At 40.2% G+C, this 19,703-nt stretch overlaps 1 protein-coding gene across 2 annotated transcripts in view; it reads left to right on the top strand.

Moving 5' to 3' along the window:
- The window catches only part of vps41 (VPS41 subunit of HOPS complex), a 197,715-nt gene that overhangs the window by 63,779 nt on the left and 114,233 nt on the right, over nucleotides 1–19,703 (top strand). For both annotated transcript variants that reach the window (XM_068032225.1, XM_068032224.1), the window contains exons 6-7: nucleotides 13,831–13,893; nucleotides 17,802–17,867. In XM_068032225.1, coding sequence (XP_067888326.1) covers nucleotides 13,831–13,893; nucleotides 17,802–17,867 — 129 coding nt within the window. The remainder of the gene's footprint in view (nucleotides 1–13,830; nucleotides 13,894–17,801; nucleotides 17,868–19,703) is intronic.

Here is a 19,703-nt window from a genome sequence, read left to right as displayed (position 1 = left end):
CTATCAAATCTCCTCTTAATCTCTTTGCTCTAAGAATAACCCCAGCTTCTCCAGTCTTTCTATAACTGTAACCCCTCATCCCTGGAAGCATTTTAGTAAATTTCTTCTGTACCTGCTCTAAAGCCTTCACGCCCTTCCTAAAGTATGGTGCCCAGAATTGGACACAATACTCCAGATGGGTCTGAATGAGTAGGTTTAGCATTGCGCCCTGGCTTTTGCACACTATGTCTTTATTTATAAAAGCCAGGATCCCATGTGCTTTATTAACTGCTTTGTAAACCTATCCTGCTACCTTCAAAGGTTTGTGTACAAGCAACTCTGGTCTCATCCTTTTGCACCCCCCTGCCCACCCCATTAAAATTGTACAATTTAGCATGTATTGTTTCTCCTCATTCTATCTGCCAAAATACATCACCTCACAGTTTTCTGCATTGAATTTAATCCGCCATGTGTCCACCCATTTCACAGCCTATATCCTCTTGAAGTCTGTTACTATCTTCTTCACTGTTTACTACACTTCCAAATTTCACCTCATCTGCAGCTTTCAAAATTGTGCCCTGTACTCCCAAGTCCAAGTCATTAAAGTATATTAAAAACAAAGGTCCTTGGGAAACTCCAATTTATAACTCCCACCAGTCTGAAAAACAGCCATTCACCACAACATTATTTTCTATCCGTTAGCCAATTTTGTATCCATGCTGCTACTGCCCCTTTTATCCCTTGGGTTTCAACTTTTCTAACCAGCCTAATATATGGTACTTTATCAAATACCTATTGAAAGTCCATATACACAACATCAACAGCACTGTCCTCAATTACCTCTTATTTCCTCAAACTCAATTTAACCTAGATTTTATTTACAATGCTGAATGACCTTTGACACAAAGTGAAGAGATTGGTCTCTAGTCTCTCTTATCTGAGGGAGAGTTTTGACAAAAATGCAAATGTTTATTTACATAGACTTTTAATTTCAGGTATTTGTCTGTGGGCCAGTTTTTGTTACAAAGCTCTGTGATCTCTTTAAAAGCAGGGTTTTAAGAAGTCACATGCATTAAAAGTGACGTCTGGATGCATGGAATCAGGACACATGAATGCATCTCACAAAGGATCAGGCTAATGGATCCACACATGTTGCCAAACTTGCTGAGTATTTCCAGTATTTTCTGTTTTTACTTCCCAATTTGATAGCTTTATATAAAGGGAAAGTTCTGGATTGCTTTGATCATTTCCCAATCATGTTATTTACATGATCATTTGGATCAGTAGGCAATACCTCATGTGTGGCCCGTGCTGAGCTTCACAAAGGCTCTCAAAAGTAGGGAAATCTTGCTACAATTGTACAGGGCATTGGTGAGACCACACCTAAAGTACTGCATATGCTTTTGGTCTCCTTACTTGAGGGATATACTTGCATTGGAAGCAGTTCAGAGAAGGTTCACTAGGTCGATTCCTGGGATGAAGGGATTGTCCTTTGAGGAAAGGTTGAGCAGGTTAGGTTGGGCCTATACTCATTGGAAGAATGATAGTCGATCTTATTGAAATATATTAGATTCTGAGGGGGCTTGACAGGTTAGATGCTGAGAGGATGTTTCCCCTCGTGGGGGAATCTAGAACTAGGGAGCATGGTTCCAGAATAAGGGTCGCCCATTTAAGACGGAGATGAGGAGGAATTTCTTTTCTGAGGGTCGTGAATCTTTGGAATTCTCTTCCCTAGAGAACTGTGGAGGCTGGGCCATTGAATATATTCGAGGCTGAGAGAGACAAATTTTTGAACTATAGGGGAGTTGAGGGGAATGAGGAACAGGCAAGAAGGTGGAGATGAGGCCAAGATCAGATCAACCGTGATCTTAATGAATGGCAGAGCAGGCTTGAGGTGTCAAATGCTTCCTCCTCCTCCTATTTCGTATGTCTTATGTTAAAACCTGGGAAAGAAATAAAACCATTCCTCAAAGACCATAAACTATGTCATTTTCAGTCTAGGTGCAGCAACATGGAATGGCTTAAATTGCAGCAAATTTACTAGAACCATTGATTTAGTGGTGTGGAGCTATGATAAGTATCTTCTATCTGTTTTCAGCAAGGGGTAACATTGGAGGGGTGCAAAGGTTCCTGTAAGTTATGGTGTAATTAGTTCTGTAAGTCACTCACTCCATAATTTCCTGCACGTTCTGCACTAGCCTAATGGTAAACGCCATAGATTTAGACCATACACGTTCTCAGAAAATTCTGGGTCGTCTTCCTCTTTAAAGAAAAAGTTTTACTTTTTACTACTTATAGTATTTTATGTGAATTGCATAAGTGGTGGAAGAGGGATGGAAGAAGTGAGCGAGTTGTAGCTGAGGTCTCCAGTGTGCTTGGTGCATTTTTGATTATAGGAACCTGAGACAAGTGTCTACACTTTGTGTCAAAAATCAGTTAGTATTGTGTGTAATCTTGGTAGAAAACTTTGCTTGGCTCTTAGTTTTTCTGGAACAGGTGCTCTGCAGTTGCCTCAGCAATTTGTATCATTTGCTTTAAATCAAAATGAAGTGCTTAATTAGCATGGGTGAAAATGCTGCTTGCAGTGTGCTTCATATCTTAAAAGGTTGATGATTGCTTTGATTCAACCTGCTACAAGTCTACTAATTGCCTTGTAGTGAAAAAATAAAAAAACAGTCCACAGGGAATAAAATGTTGATTCTAGTTTAAAGGAAGAAATTACAGCAACCTTTTCGAGTTTATCCACAGACTTAAGTACTTCGAACAATCTGTGCACAACTTGCACGAGGAATTCAAAGATTTTTTTCTTGCCGCATAAGTATGTTAAAGCCCTTTCCGTTATTTAAAAAAAATGAGTTGTGATGGATTATTATAGGGGACTAGAAGACGGCAGCTATCTTAAATGAGTTCTTCAGTCAGTATTCACAAATGATGACTGCACAAGTTCAAGATCCATTTAAGTTTGACTCAGGACTTTTGAAAGCATAGAGGTAGGTAAAACATTCATCACAAGGAATTACTTTATTTGTTCTTGGGATGTGAGGACTGCTTTTATTGCCAATCCCTAGTTGCCCTGAGGGCATTAAGAGTCATAACACGTAGTATGGTACTGGAATGACATGTCAGCTAAACCGGGTAGGGAAATGGTAGGTTCCCTTTCCTGAAGGATAATAGTGAATCAGTTGGGTTTTATTGACTATCTTTATTTGCTGCTGGCTCACAAATTAGCAGATTTATTGAATTCAATTTCACAAGTTGCCACTGTAGGATTTGAACTCATGACCTCTGGCTTGCTGATCCAGTACCATCACCACCAGGCTACTCTACCTAAATGCCTGCAGAACACCCAGACCAGATAACATACACCCAAGACTCTTCAATAAAATGTGTGAGGAAATTGGTAAGATGCGAGTGAATATTTGTTGGATCACCATTAAATGCATAAGTTTTACTTGCAGACTGGAGGAGAGCAAGATCTGAATATTCAAAGTGGAAATGAGGCATGAATCTGTAATTTCCAGGCTAGTTAGCCTCATACCTGTAGTGGAGATATGTTTCATAATTTACTGACTGCTGTCAACACTTCTCTAAAGAGTTCAAAGTTCCTATCCTCAAAGGGCTTAAAGGAGCAGTCAGATAGATTTAGAAGCAATAGGTCATGTGAAGGTGGCTAAACCTAATGAATGGGGGTTATTCAGAGGATGCAATTTGTTTGGATTTTGGGAAGGATTGAATAAGGTTTCATGTGTGAGGCTTTTAAAGAAGAATATGGCTCATAGAACTGATGGTAAATTAACTGTCTGGATTTTAAAATTCACTGAAAATGGAAGGCAAATGATAAACACAACTCCAGTTTTATTGCCAAATGGCCTGTTTCTGTGTCTTAACATCCATTGAAGTGGGCTTTGCTATCTGGGAGAGGAGTGGGGTCAGTTATTGATGAAGCTCCTCAAGCATCTGTCCTGAGTCCTCTGCTGTTGATGCTGCTCAAACAATGTGGAGGTGCGCACATCTAACATAAATATTTTTGATGATACTTCGATAGTGGCAGATGACAAGTAGAGAGATTTATTACATTCAAAAAATCTGAACCGTTTAAGCATATGGACTTAGGAATGATGCAGAGATTTTAGTATGAATAAGTTTAAGATAATGCAGCTTTGAGCATGATGCTACATGAAGAATGGGTGCACAGGTAGAAAAGTGTTTGGGTGCCAATATGGGCCATTCATTGACCGTGAAGCGATAATCGAGGCTAATCAAATATTGGGAGAACTCTCATCTAAGTTGGGAGGTTACGAGAAAATCTTGTCAAATTTGGAATAATCTGTTCAATGAGACATTAAACTGAGGCCCAACCTGCCTGTTCAGGTAGAAACAATAGGTCCCAAGGCACAATTTGAAAAAGGGCAAAGAACTCTTTGCTTTTCAATCAAAACCATCAAAAAACAGATTGATCGTGCACAAGTTAGTTGCTGTTTGTCTACATCACTGCAGTAACTCCCTTTCTAACAGCACTGTGGGTGTACCTACCCCACATGGACTGCAGCGGTTCAAGAAGATGGCTCACCACCACCTTCTCAAGGGCAATTATGGATGGGCAATAAATGCTGTCCTAGTCAGCAGCACCCTCATCCCATGAACAAATAGGAAAAAAAACTGCATTTGAGAAATAGTTTGCTGAATGGGACATGCCAAAGCATTTCACATCGAAGTGACAGAATACTATATGCATGCAAATTCTTACTGGCTGTGAATTTCTCTGGGTTGGGGTGCTGTCCAATCTCCCACTATAACTTGAGCAGGAAATTAATGGAACCCCCCCCCCCACCCCCACCCCCACCCCGCCCCAGAGAAACAGTGTAAACATCGGTTATGACTTCTTCAAAGCATGTCGTCAGTAGTTTGTCATATGACTAGTTTTACACGCTTTCTGTACCAAATTCAGTCAGTGCTGGAAATAGTCTTAGTTGCCCAGACTTCACTTAAGAAATAGTGTGTGTGTGCTATGGAGACTGGCTATAAGAATAGATGTAACATATAGTGGCATTAAGAAGGCTAATGGTATGTTGGCCTTTATCGCAAAAGGATTTGAATACAGGAGTAGTGAAGTCTTGCTTCAATTGAATAGAACATTGGTTAGACCGCACCTGGAGTACTGTGTGCAGTTTTGGTCCCCTTACCTTAGGAAGGATATTATTGCCATAGAGGGAGTGCAACGAAGGTTCACCAGACTTGTTCCTGGGATGGCAGGACTGTCCTATGAAGAGAGATTGGGGAAACTGGACCTGTATTCTCTAGAGTTTCAAAGAATGAGAGGTGATCTCATTGAAACCTACAAAATACTTAAAGGGATACACAGGATCGATGCAGCTAAGATGTTTCCCCTGGTTGGGGAGTCTAGAACCAGGGGACACAATTTCCAAATAAAGGGACAGAGATGAGGAGAAATTTCTTTACTCAGAGGGTTGTGAATCTTTGTAATTCTTTATGCCAGAGGGCTGTGGAAGCTCAGTCATTGAGTATGTTTAAAGCAGAGATTGACAGATTTCTAAATACCAATGACATAAAGGGGATATGAGGATAGTGTGGGAAAAAGGCATTGAAGTGGATGATCAGCCGTGATCCTATAGTGTGCACAAAGTTTTACATGGTCAGATTAGCAACAGGTGGATTACGTTGCAATAAGGAAAAAGCACAAATCCAAGCTGAAGTATGAACACAACATGTAATGAAGACCTTCTCCAATATGTTAATCTTGTGTTGGTCTTCTGTGCTTAATTGAGATTGATTAATTGATGTAATACTAATAGTGCTGAACCAAAGCATCAACAGTTCAATTTGGTTCAATGCACTCTGTATCCAAAGGATTGATTTAAAGCACAGATGAATAAATGTTAATCTTTATAGTTTCAGGTTAAACCTCTCAAGGAAAGAAAATTTGACACCAGTGTGGCATTTCAGGTTAAATATTGCACCAAGTTGAAGTTTTAATCATTTGGTCTTGAGTATTGGTGTGAGCAACTAATAATCCAAAGCAGTTAATATGATAAGGGTATTTAGGTACTTATTGACTAAAGAAATTTGTAACAATTAAGTGAGTTTATATAAATTTAGAAATAATAGCACAGAAGAATGCCATTGTGATCCTTATTCCCAAACTAGCTCTTCAGTTGGAGCTCTTTAACATCCCATTCTCCTCTCCTTCTCCCACATCCTTTTATATTATTTCTTTGCAAATAATAATGCAATTCCCTTTCAAATAATGGCATGGTCTCTGCCTCACGTTCCCCTTGTGGTAAAACATTCAATTTTCTTAAAGGTGAAAGATACCCATTTACCCTTATTATTTGTTTTCAGCCTCTATCCATCTGGCTACATTCCCTTTAAAACCACAAGCCTTCACTTTCAGTTGAAGTTTCATGTGAAACTTATCAAACATCTACTTTCCTACATTACAACAGTGACTACATTTCAAAAGAACTAAATTGGCTGTGAAGCACTTGAAAGGCAGCATACAAATGTAGTTTCTGTCTTTATCTAAAATGCCGTATATCATGTCTTTATGTGCTCGCTAATTTTGTCAAAAAATATGACTAATTTCATGAAACTCACCCTGCTCTATATAAATACATGCTGACATGTCCATGCATGTGCTATTTCATTGCACAAAAATAGATCCAGTGCAGTCATTCCTTGTTGGACATGGAGCGTATTGATTAAGGTAACAGACTGAATGCATTCCAACTTTTGTTCCCCATTTTGATCCAAAAATCTGTCTTATCCCTCTGTTCTTTTGGGTAATCTCCTATATTACAGCTCGACTACTAAAAACCTCTCAAAATTGCCTACAAATATTTATTTATTTTTATTTAGAGATACAGCACTGAAACAGGCCCTTCGGCCCACCGACTGTGCCGACCAACAACCACCCATTTATTCAAACCCTACAGTAATCCAATATGCCCTACCACCTACCTACACTAGGGGCAATTTATAACAGCCAATTTACCGATCACCTGCAAGTCTTTGGCGGTGGGAGGAAACCGGAGCACCCGGAGGAAACCCACGCAGACCCAGGGAGAACTTGCAAACTCCACACAGACAGTACCCAGAATTGAACCCGGGTCCCTGGAGCTGTGAGGCTGCGGTGCTAACCACTGCGCCACTGTGCCGCCCAAATATCTCAATCAATTTCTTTTGAAACTTTTTTTTCCCAAAATGTATAACATACGCCAGAAGCAACTTCTGCACGTGAAGAATTATCTGAACTACAAGTGGTGATTGAAGCTAAATCTGTTGTAGCATTCAAAATGGGTAATGCTAATCTGTTTAGGATACAAAAGGGTTTTGGGCAAAAGCAGGAAAATGGGACTGTAAATTCAACCCCCGCATGCAGCCTAGTTTTAGTGCAGGTAAACAGGACCAAATGACTTGATGTGCTGAAATCTATATGCTTTGAACAGTTTATAAATTAGTCCCAATATGCTAACAAATCTCTTATTATTTCTTAAATGAGACTGACTCTGAGCACCACTCCAATAAAATCTTTTTGTAGCATAATTGTGCTTTGAATTTCAAAGGCCAACATCACTTTTTTTCCCCTTCATCTGTCCTGAAATTTTTACAGCAGGAAATATTTTGTTCCCAGTCTTTATCAACTGGTCATGCTTCTGTCAAGGATACATCATCATGTCCCTACATTCTATTTACTGTTTCTAGTTCTCTTGCTTTATTTCTAATGCTTTAAATGTATAATACTGCAACTCTCATCCATTCAATACTCCTCTGTACCCTTTTCCCTTCTGCTGTTCCTACTGAATGTTATTGATGAAGCTGAAGGAAATCAAAGTTTAGCCAGTTCAGTGGTGATTTTGCTTTCTTGACCCTTATCTTTTAAACACTTCTTTCAGTAACAGTGTTGCAAAGGCAGTAATTTGTACATAGATTTTTGTTTAATTGATCAGCTTGGGTATAAACCAAACATCCAGACTTTGGTGCCTCCTTCATCTCAATACGTAGATTTCAAACACTGTGGACTACAATACAAGACTGATTGCCTGATGCAATTATTGATGCTTACATTTGCACTCCATAATGTTCATTGCACCTGTGTTAGTGTGACTGGCCATAGCACTAAGAATGCAGTTTTCAATCTGCTATAAATACATATGTACAAATTTTTAAAAAGGCATGCTAAAGTTGTTTCTGAACATTTCTCAACAAATTTACCTCAGACATATTACCAGATAAATTGAGTTTTTCTTGCAGTACGATAATTTTTTTCTTGTCTCTCTGCCATGGCACTTAACCTTTAAGCTGTTTGTTCTGTTATGCCATTCACTGTAATACACAAAAAGATTAGCATTTTCCTAATGATTTCCAGAAAATTTTCGTGTAGAATAAACTTGCATTTATGAAGATCTTTCACAACCACATGCCATCCAAAAGCGTTTTACAGTGTGGAAGTATGGAAAAATGTGGCAGCCAATTTGGGCACAGCAGGAACTCATCAATAATGTGACATAAATATACAGATAATTTGTTTTAATGATGTTGGTTGAGGTATAAATGTTCGCCGAGTGAATTCCTCTTCTCTTCACATCGTGCCATGGGAACTTTATGCCTACGTAAGAGGACAGGCAGGACCTCAGTTTTATGTCTCTTCTGAAAGATGGTACAGTTGCAATCACTTAAAACATGTATGTTTAAAATGGACAGTCACATGCATTGACCAAAAAGTTATCCATTTGCATTAAGTTAATTTCAAAGTTGCTGGTTAAAGTCTCTTAAGTGCTCTGTTTATTTTGGGCACAAACAGAAATGCTGTTTCTTTTACTGGCCTAAACATATTTTTTATTCAATCTGTTGCCTTCCAAGAAAGCAAAAAGCAGTCCTTCCACCAATTAAGTTCAGTCTTTGTTAATTTACATGGTCTACAAATTGTCACTGGCATAATTAGCACAATGCTAAATCATCCCAAATGTGCTTTTTCATTAATTGTATTGCTTGCTACATGCACTTAACATCGGCTTTTGAGTCAAAGTACGAAGAGCTGGCATTTGGGCGTGGCAATGTTCAGTTTGAGGCCTTAAACATCCTTTAGACAAAAACATCTTATTCAAAGTGGTGCTCGCCTGCCGTAAAGTCTGTCAAGCATTAACACTGACCCTGCTCTGTACTGAAAACCAGTGATCAACATCTGATCCTTATTTGACGTTTGAAACCAAGTCCAGAGACTATAAACTGATTGTAGATTAGACTTAGTGGGAAAAGAAGTACAAACACTGCCTGATAGCAGTTTTACATAAACTATTTATTAACCAATAAAGGATGGAATCTGTTCCAGGAATAAGGATTGGAGGAAATTCACCAGTGTGATGCCATCTTGTGTTTAAACGATAGTGTTGTCATGAGCAATTTAGATGAGGTGTCCCAAAGATAGGTGATTCTCATACTCTCAGTCCCTTTTTGTAAGTTTCATAAAAGTATGATTCAAATACATATTTTTTCCCCGTTATACCAGCCATTGTGTAACGGGCAAACGTGTTCACACGAACGTGCCTGCTATAAGCAGTGAAGACTGTACCACCAGTAATGCAACGTTGCACTGAACTGTCCGCCTGGATTATGTGCTCAACCATGACCACCTGACTTATGAGCAAGAGCATTTCCACTGAGCCAAATCGGATTGGTGACAGATCTCATTACATATGGGTACCCTAGGCCTTTGCCCAATGAGCAGGTTCGTTTTGCCCCTCCATCTGCTTCATAAAACTAGCATTGTCTCTTTAGTTCTTGCAGGGAGAGAAAAATACAGAGAAGGATGACCAAACTCAATGTCTTATAATAAAAACAAGAAATGCTGGAAATACTCAGCAGCTCTGGCAGCATCTTGGAGAGAGAAGCAGAGTTAGTGTTTCGGGTCAGTGACCCTTCTTCGATTCCAAAGATGGGTCACTGTCCCGAAACGTTAACTCTGCTTCTTTCTCCACAGTTGCTGCCAGACCTGCTGAGCATTTCCAGCATTTCTTGTTTTTATTTCAGATTTCCAGCATCTGCAGTATTTTGCTTTTATCTCAATGTCTTGTAGTTTGAAATGGGTGCATTATGCATGGCCATGATCAGCAGCAGCCAGATGTGTTTCCCCTGCAGCTCTCCCTTTCTTAACAGTACTCTAAACCTTGCTGAATGTGAGCAGGAGAAAACACTTTATAGACTAGTGGATGTTGGTGATACTGGAAGCACGGAGCAGCAGGGAAAAATGGATTTCATTCCAGTATCTCTCCCTTTTTAAAAAAAAAAGTGAACGTACATTTATATCGAACCTATCATCTCAGGTCATCCCAAAGCACTTCATAGCCATTTCGTCACTGTTGTGTAAGCAAATATAGCATTCATTTAACACACAGTAAAGGCCAACAACAAATGAAATGGTCATGTTGGTTGAGGGAGGATGTCAGGCAAGAAAGACTCCACACATCATCAAATAGTGCTAGAGGGTCTTATATGTTTATCTGAACAGGAAAATTGGGCCTTGGTTGACAGTCTTATCTGAAAGACGTCACCTTGGACAACGCAGCACTTAACAGCAGACTGGAGTGTTAAACTATTTTAAGTGTTCACGTCTGTAGAAGGGCTTGAATATATAATCATCTGAGGGCTCAGATCGCTATCACCGAGTCATGCTGACATTCAAAGAGCAGATCTCCTCATAGCCAAGGTATTTTTCTCCCCCATTTTTGTGTGTCCCAGCAATCCGTGGTCAGGTGTGCAGTCAGCAGCCTGCTCCCTAACCCGACCAAATGGTTCTCCAGCCAGAGTTGTCTGAGAGCAGGCTAGGAATGACACTTACCTGATTTGGTCTGTACTTTCCTGTCAAACTGGTGAGCATTCAGCCAACATTCTGAACTCAATTTCAGAATTCAGCTGTTGACTGCTATTGTGGCTCATTGGCCTGTGTGCACTGGAGCATCTGGGTGGATTGCCCAATTGCCTTTGAGGGGTTGGAGAGGAACTTTTGACACAGGACTCCTGAACTGACTATGGGTGTTTTGTATCTAGACTGATTTCTGGCATGAAGGGATTGACCTATGAGGAGATATTGAGTAAACTAGGCCTAAATTCCGTAGAGTTTAGAAGAATGAGGGGGTTGGGTGGGGTCACATTGACACATAAAAAACTAACGATTGAATTTTTCGAGGCGGTGACTAGATGTGTAAAACAGTTGATGTAGTCTGCATGGACTTCAGTAAGGCTTTTGATAAGGTCCCGCATGGGAGATTGGTTAAGAAGGTAAGAACCCATGGGATCCAAAATTGGTTTAGTGGAAGGAGGCAGAGGGTGATGGTCGAGGATTGTTTCTGCGAGTGGAAGCCTGTGACCAGTGGTGTACCGCAGGGATCGGTGCTGGGACCCTTGCTGTTTGTAGTGTACATTAATGATTTAGACATGAATATTGGAGGTATGATCAGTAAGTTCGCAGATGACATAAAAATTGGTGGTGTCGTAAATAGTGAGGAGGAAAGCCTTAGATTACAGGATGATATAGATGGGCTGGTAAGATGGGCAGAGCAGTGACAAATGGAATTTAATCCTGAGAAGTGTGAGGTAATGCATTTTTGGAGGACTAACAAGGCAAGGGAATATACAATGGATTGTAGGACCTCAGGAAGTACAGAGGGTCACAGGGACCTTGGTGTCCCTGTCCATAGATCACTGAAGGCAGTAGCACAGGTAGATAAGGTGGTTAGGAAGGCATATGGGATACTTGTCTTTATTAGCCGAGGCATAGAATATAAGAGCAGGGAGGTTATGATGGAGCTGTATAAAACGCTAGTTAGGCCACAGTTGGAGTACTGTGTACAGTTCTGGGCACCACGCTATAGGAAGGATGTGATTGCACTGGTGAGGGTGCAGAGGAGATTCACCAGGATGGTGCCTGGGCTGGAGCATTTCAGCTATGAAGACAGACTGGATAGGCTGGGGTTGTTTTCCTTAGAGCAGAGAAGGCTGAGGGGGAATATGATTGAGGTATACATAATTATGAGGGGCATTGATAGGTTAGATAGGAAGAAACTTTTTCCCTTAGCGCAGGGGACAATAGATTTAAAGTAAGGGGCGGGAGGGTTAGAGAGGATTTGAGGGGAAAAAAATTTCACCCGGAGGGCGGCTGCAATCTGGAACGCACTGCCTGAAGTGGTGGTAGAGGCAGGAACCCTCACAACATTTAAGAAGTATTTAGATGAGCACTTGAAACGCCATAGCATACAAGGCTACGGGCCAAGTGCTGGAAAATGGGTTTAGAATAGTTAGGTGCTTGACATGTTGGGCCGAAGGGCCTGTTTCTGTGCTGTACGACTCTGACTCTATGACAAAATTCTTAAGGGGCTTGAAGGGGAGGATGTTTTCCTTGGCTGTACAGACTAGAACTAGGGATCACTGTTTCATAATAAGGGGTCAACCATACTGGAGTGAGATGAGGAGAAATTTCTTTACTCAAAGGGCTCTCCAACCCAGAGAGTTGGGTATATTCAAGACATGAGATGGATATATTTTTTGGATTCAAAGGGAATTTAGGGATATGGGATAGTACAGGAAGGTAGAGTTGAGGTAGAAGATCAGCTATAATCTTATTGAATAGCAGAGCAGGCTTGAGGCACCGAATGGCCTACTCCTGCTGCTATTTCTTGTATGAATTAGGAGCAGGAGTAGGCCACTCAGCCCCTTGAACCTGCTGCACCACTCAATAGGTTCATGGCTGAACTGATTACTCCACATTTCCACCTACCCCCGATAACCTTCCATCGCCTTGTTTATCAAGAATCTATCTACCACTGCCTTAAAATTATTCAAAGACTCTGCTTCCACCACCTTTTGAGCAAGAGAATTCTGAGAGAAGAAATTTCTCCTCATCTCTGTCTTAAATGGGCAGCACAGTGGTGCAGTGGTTAGCACCGCAGCCTCATAGCTCCAGCGACCTGGGTTCAGTGCTGGGTACTGCCTGTGCAGAGTTTGTAAGTTCTCCCTGTGACTGCGTGGGTTTTCGCTGGGTGCTCCAGTTTCCTCCCGCAGCCAAAGACTTGCAGGTTGATAGGTAAATTGGCCATTGTAAATTGCCTCTAGTATAGGTAGGTGGTAGGAGAATTGTGGGGATGTGGTAGGGAATATGGGATTAATGTAGGATTAGTATAAATGGGTGGTTGATGGTCGGCACAGACTCAGTGGGCTGAAGGGCCTGTTTCAGTGCTGTATCTCTCTATGAATCTCTAAATGGGCAATCCCTTATTTTTAATGTTTTATTATCTGCTCTTATGAGTCTTTGCTTATCCCAGGAGGTGGGGTTGGGTGGGAGGAGAAGGTAGGTACAGAGGGATGAGCCTTTAAGCTTTTTGGATTCATTAAGTGAGGGAAAGTTCAAGTACAGTGACTTTCACCATGTATTTATCTGAACACTTGCACTTGTACAGCTGCTTTGAAGGAGGCCTAGAATTGAAAGGCTTGTGCTCAGCCTCAGGAGATGTAGTGATGAATCTTTCAACGAGTTAATTCCTGAGAGCACCTTGGCTATTCAGATTAAGAGCAGATAATGCTGGAAATACACAGTCACTCAATTAGTAGCTGTAAAGTGAGAATTTAGGTTACTATCTTGTGTAGATCCATCGTTAGTACAGTCTTGTCAAAAGATTGTACAGCAAGACATTTACCTGTCTTTTCTCTGTAAAGATAACTCACCAGCTGTGCATTTTCTACTTTTCTTTTATATTTTAAGTGATTTTAGTTTTCATTTTTCTTAGTACAATACTTGTGCAATTCTCTTTGTGACCCTGCTGTTTTTTTTTTGCCGAACAGGTCCAGGTGGTTGGACTGTACACCAGAGAAGGATTTCATGAAAACTTTGATTGTCCTATCAAAGTAAGTTTTTTTTTTTTAATTCACTTCTTAATCACCAGACTTCTATTGTGTTGAAGCAGGGCGATCAATGGAAATTTAGTAATCAGGGCAGAGACTGGAGATGCAGATGTGTTTCTTTTCTCAGAAGCTGATCAATTTGTGGAACAGGATTCTGAAGGTAGTTGCAAGGCTGACCCCTTGCACTCCTTTTCAATCACATTTTTAAAATTTGGTGTAATTATTACAAAAGTAAGGCAATACTTTGGGTAATTGCACCTAGCATGGCTCCATACCAGCTGGAGAGCCTTGCAAAATGAGCTCTTTAATCTTGTCATCAACTAATACCAAGTTTGAAATCATGATCTTACTCCACCATTGAGACCATTCCTTTTCATAGTGAAAATTTTTCATTTCAGTTCAAGGTAATGAATTCAAGGTTCTGAATTTCTTTTTACCTTACATTTACCTCAGTAACTGCAACATCTGCAATCAATTCATAACAAATTTAGCATGAAGGTATTTCTCTGCTTCAAATTACTCTTTTATAAGTGATTGATGGTTTTATCTATACTTCAGTTAAGAGCTTTCCGATTGAATTATTACAAAAGTTAAACATTACAATTACAGATAGCTATTTCTGCTACTGGAGTTGGTGACCTCAGCACAGCAAAGTTACTGTTAGAGCTAAAGTTTAACAAACGGACAGGATTCTTTCTATCACTTGGCCTCCTTTTAAAGATCAAAGTACGACAAAGTTTAGTTGATTATCTTCGTTTAGTCAACTATCTTTTTGTTTTGAATTATTCTCAAGTAGTGACCTCAATGGGGGGAAACTGGCTTTGAGGAGTTGCTCAATTTATGGGAGAGGAAACCCTCGATGGTAATGTTGTCAATCAATGACAGTGCAATTCCACCCCCCCCGCCCCCCCCCATCCCCACTGTTCAGCTCAGTGAGAAGGAACCAATTTGCATTTTATATTGTGCCTTTCACAACCTCAGGCCATCACAGAGCACTTTACTGCAAATGAAATACTTCTGAAACATGGCAACCAATTTGTGCATATCCATGTCCCATAAACATAATCTGGAGATAAATGACCAGATAATCTTTTTTAATGTTGGTGGAAAGAGAAATTTTGTCCAGGGTACGGCAAGAACGGCCCTTCTGCTCTCCAAATAGTGTATGGAAACTTTTACAGTGACTGAGGGACAGATGTGGCTTCAGTTTAATAATTAATCTGAAAGACTGTGCCTTTGACAGTGCAGCACATCCTCAGTATTGCACTGAAGTCTCAGCCTGGATTTTGTGCTCATGTTTCTCAGGTGGACCACTGAAGAACAGGACATGGGGATTCTCCCCGATGTTCTGGCCAATATTTTTCCCTCAACCAATAGTATGAAAAACATTATCTGACCATTATTTCATTACTGATTCTGGGACCTTGCAGTGTCCAAATTGGTTACTTACATTGCAAAATGATTGTACTTCAAAGTGATTAATTGGCTGTGGGATGCCCTGAGGTTGTGAAAGGTGTTATATGACTACTACAACTTCTTTTAATGACAGTATCAGATCCTACCAGGCCAGGCAGATCATGAATTAGATGTAAATTAAGGCTGCAGTTGTGCTGGCCTAATGCTCATAAGATCAATAGCTGTGGAATGTGAAACACAGCTAATAAGGCAAATGTTAAATTGGCAGCTTCCAATGGCTGCAAATCACACCCTGTTCACTACAGGTGCTTACATCTGGGCCAAGAGTCCCATTGAAAATGTTCTGTTTTGAAAGAGAATTCAAAGCATTGACAATAAGAGTTGGCTGTAAGTTTGTAAAATTGCCAGGGGATGCAGTGGATCCAGCTTCACATTGTACTGAATTGACACTGCAAATGGCACCAAACCTAAGCAGCATGAAATGATGGCCCGGTGGATCCTCTGACCATTTGACTTCAGCACGCTGCTAAATTAGATCGCAGCCTAATCCCAGAGTTGTACTGCCACTTTTGCATTAATGCACAGCTGAAAAAGTGCCAGTACCAGAAAGCTCCCTTTAGTCTATCTCAAAAATGTGCCTTAGTACCAACCTTGGAAACATGCCTCCTGCATCTGCATAATGTTTTGTTTCCCTCATGCCCAGCAGACCATTTACTTTTGAATTTGATTGCCAATTAGAAAAACAAAAGGCTTAAATTTAAATAGTGTCTTATTCCATCTCTTGGAACCATCTTGTAGGTAATTTTGTAGGCAGAGTCAACAATTGTTATATCCACAGCTAGATTCCACAGACAGCAATGAGATTAACGACCAGGTAATCTGCTTTCAGTCGTGTTGGTTGAGGAACAAATGCTGGTCAAGGTTCTAGAGAAGTCCCTATTTAATTAGTGTCTTGAGATGTTTTAATGTCTGCTTGGTCAGGCAGATAAGGGGTTTTAACTTATCCACAGGATGCCAACTCTGAAACTATGGCACCCTCTTTTCCCCTTCCCCCAATGCACTGATGTGGCAGCCTAAATTGCCACTAAATTATTACCAGTTCTGCACTGAGACTGCTGAAATACAGTTCCTTAAGAACCCTTAAGCTAGGAGATGACCATGTTGTGCCACAAGTCCAGCTGAATTCAAACCCAGATTTCTGCTGACAAGGCATTGTGACAACACTCAGTCATCCAACCCTTCTTAACAAAAACTGATTACTAATCATTACTATTTGTAATGGCTTGACTTTTAAACAGCACAAATTGAGAGATTTGAACTGATAAATGCTGTTGCTGAAATGTTCTGTTGTGCTTGTCATTTGTTATATATCTTGCTGCCACATACAGCATATACCATCTGTTAACCAGCTAAGCTTCCCTGAGTTGGTTAAAGCTTCCGTTTTGCCTTCCGTCGTTGATAATGTGCATGCAGATTACTGCTGTTGAAGTTGGGAACTCCCTTTGTTGGAATTTCTTGAAAGAAACCAATATTCTGCCATTCATTGCTGTACCCCTGAGGCTAGTAAGAGGTTTATCGATTTTCAATCTTGTGAAAGCTGAAAATCTTTTGAAGCAGAACTAATTTGTAACCACTGTGTAGTAACAGAAAAAGGTTGTAATTCAGTGATTAATTCCAGAAAGTTCTGTAAACACCAGTCTGCTGCTCATATACATATCTCGTGCAGCAGTAATTGGTCAGTAGCTGCCTGCTTGTTGCGCAGATTTAGAAGCAATTCCTGCAGTCCAACAGTTACCTACCTCAACAGCACACGCATTGTCAGAAAATGTGATAGCTGAGGGAAGTGTGTAATGGGGAGCATTACTTACAAGTGACGTAAAAATTGCCACTCTGTATACTGCTTCACAAATGAAGCATCGAGTAACATTTACAATTTAACTGTTTTTCTTACCAGCCCCCATTCAAAATGTGTTGTGAATAAAGAATGTTCAATGGGGACAGCATAAAACAAACTTGTTAAAACCCATGAACATTCTGTACACATGGTAGGAACTTCAGATACATCGATCCTGACACTCCCAATTGAATGCGAGACAATGTAGTGTTTTCTGATAGAATTGCGGTGAGTTAACTCCAGCACAAGGGGGATGTATCGAGGACTCCATAGCAAGAGTATTGGAAATACGAGTCTAAGGAAATACTGGAGGGAGCAGCCAACTAATTGCAGACAACTGTTGTGGGGCTAAACTTGAGTATTTCCTTAGACATTCCCCGAACTGACTACTTAACAGCATTGTGTGAGCACCTTCACCACATGGACTCCGGCCCAAGATGACGATCTACCGCCAATTTCTTAGGGTAGCTAGGAGCTGGAAATAAATCTCGGTCTTGCCAGCGACATCCACGTCCCGAAAAAGAACTTCAGAAAAAAGAAGTGTGCTGTGCAAGTACTATTAGCCATTCTCAGTTTGATTTTGTTTTCCTTATTATTTTAGGTAGTGGCTCTTCACCCACAGTTTGGCAGATCCAGCAGTAAGCAATTCATCACAGGGTCAAACAAGGTAAGCTTGTTGATCTATTTCTTTTGAATTTTACTAAATGTGCCAGGACTGCAATTTCTTTTAACTTATAGGTGCTTTAAAGTGTATCCATTGTTTCTTACCATGCAATAGCAACAACTGTTACGTGCATGTTATGTAAGAATGGGCAACGGATAAGATAAAGGATAACAATGGTGCAAATGCCTCATGGAAGAGGAGGATTATTAGGGTTTAAGAGGGAGAGATTGGCCAAGCAGATTTAATTGTGCTTTAAATTTCACACAGGGTAGTTGATCTTTTAGTACGGATAGCTGAATTAATCAACTTTCTGTGTTTATGGTTTTGCACTAAATATACAGTTAAAAATAATGTGTACTGTTGCATTTCATTACAATCCATATTCTGCTTAGTTCGAAGTTTATCGAAGGAAGTTAGTTCACACAGTTAGTAAATCTTCCTTTGGTCTGCCAAGGAGTGAACAAACAGCAATTTGCCTTTATATTGCACATTTAATAGAAACATACACAAGGTGCTTTTCAGGGACTTAAGGAAAAACAGACACAGAATCAAAGGAGGAAAGATTTGGAAAGGTGACCAAAAGCTTGGTTAAAGTGCATTTTTTAGAGTCATTAAGGAGATGAGGAAGGTAGAAAGACAGCAGGGCTTGGGGAGGGAATTAGAGAGTGAAACTGACATTGGCAGCTGAACGCATGGTGATAAGGTTGGGCATGGTTAGACAAAGAAAGGGAGGGCGTGCAAAAGATGCTAGAGTCACGAGAGTGGAAGGTTCAGGGACAGCAGGTTTGGTTTTAGGGAGATTACAGAGACAGGGAGAGGTGAGACCATGATGGTATTCAAACACAGAGATGATAATTTTAAATTTGAGGCTTTAGCGGGATCAGGAGCCAATATAGGTCACGGGATGGACAGGGGAGACTTTACACAGAACAAGTTACAAACAGCAGAGTTTTAGATGCACTGCAATTTGTGGTAATTTGAGAGCTGACTCAGCAAAGTGTCCTCTACAGGGGTCTGGGACCTATGTGAGCAGAGAAACCAATGTCGTTTCTCCTCAACTAATCAGGTCAAAAAATGCTTACTGAAATAGTCAAAACAGGAAGTGTAAGTTAGAATACTTAATTCAATGTAAAGTCATGTACAGAAGACAAAATAAAGATAGAATTAAGACAGAGATAAATGAAACAGTGGAAAAAGTTTTTAAAAATGTAAAAATTTTAAAACCTCCAACAAAAATTAACATCTGAAGGAATGAGACTCAACACTGATGAAAGTTAATCTTGTTAAGTAGTTTGTTTAGTAGTAATTGAGTCTTGGCATGCTGTTAAAAATTTGATTACACTTGAATGGACAAGCCTTAATGTTTTCTGGCATGTTAGGGGGTATCTAGTGGGTAAGTAACTACAAATTCATGCTGTCCCTAGTATGTAAATGTCAAATCACTCGGTAAGTTACCAGTGTAATGAAGGTTGTGGAGCAGCAGGGAAACTCTGACAGCAACTTCCTGATTTCCACATTTAATATGTATGTGTAGACATTGTAAGTTGCTGTCTGATTTATTTTTCAATAACAGTCAGTGCTGATTGCATCACCATTATTTTTACTGTAAAATCTAGGCCATTATCAATGTGGAATTTGGAATGGAGCAAAGTTGATACAAAAAGTGTAACAAAAATATGACCAGAAGAAGCCAAGTTGTGCAGGCAGGAAGTGCATGCAGACTTAAAATTTTAATGAGTTGAACCCCCAAATCGAGTGGCACACCAGGCGTCAAATTTAAGTGTAACGATCAAGTAAAATGTAGTGTGTAGTAAAGGGCAGTGGCTAATTGAACCAGGG

The sequence above is a fragment of the Heterodontus francisci genome, chromosome 5 (assembly GCF_036365525.1).
Source record: "Heterodontus francisci isolate sHetFra1 chromosome 5, sHetFra1.hap1, whole genome shotgun sequence".
Taxonomy (NCBI): domain Eukaryota; kingdom Metazoa; phylum Chordata; class Chondrichthyes; order Heterodontiformes; family Heterodontidae; genus Heterodontus; species Heterodontus francisci.
The sequence above is the reverse complement of the archived record's forward strand: the minus strand, read 5'-3'. Positions and strand labels throughout refer to the sequence as shown.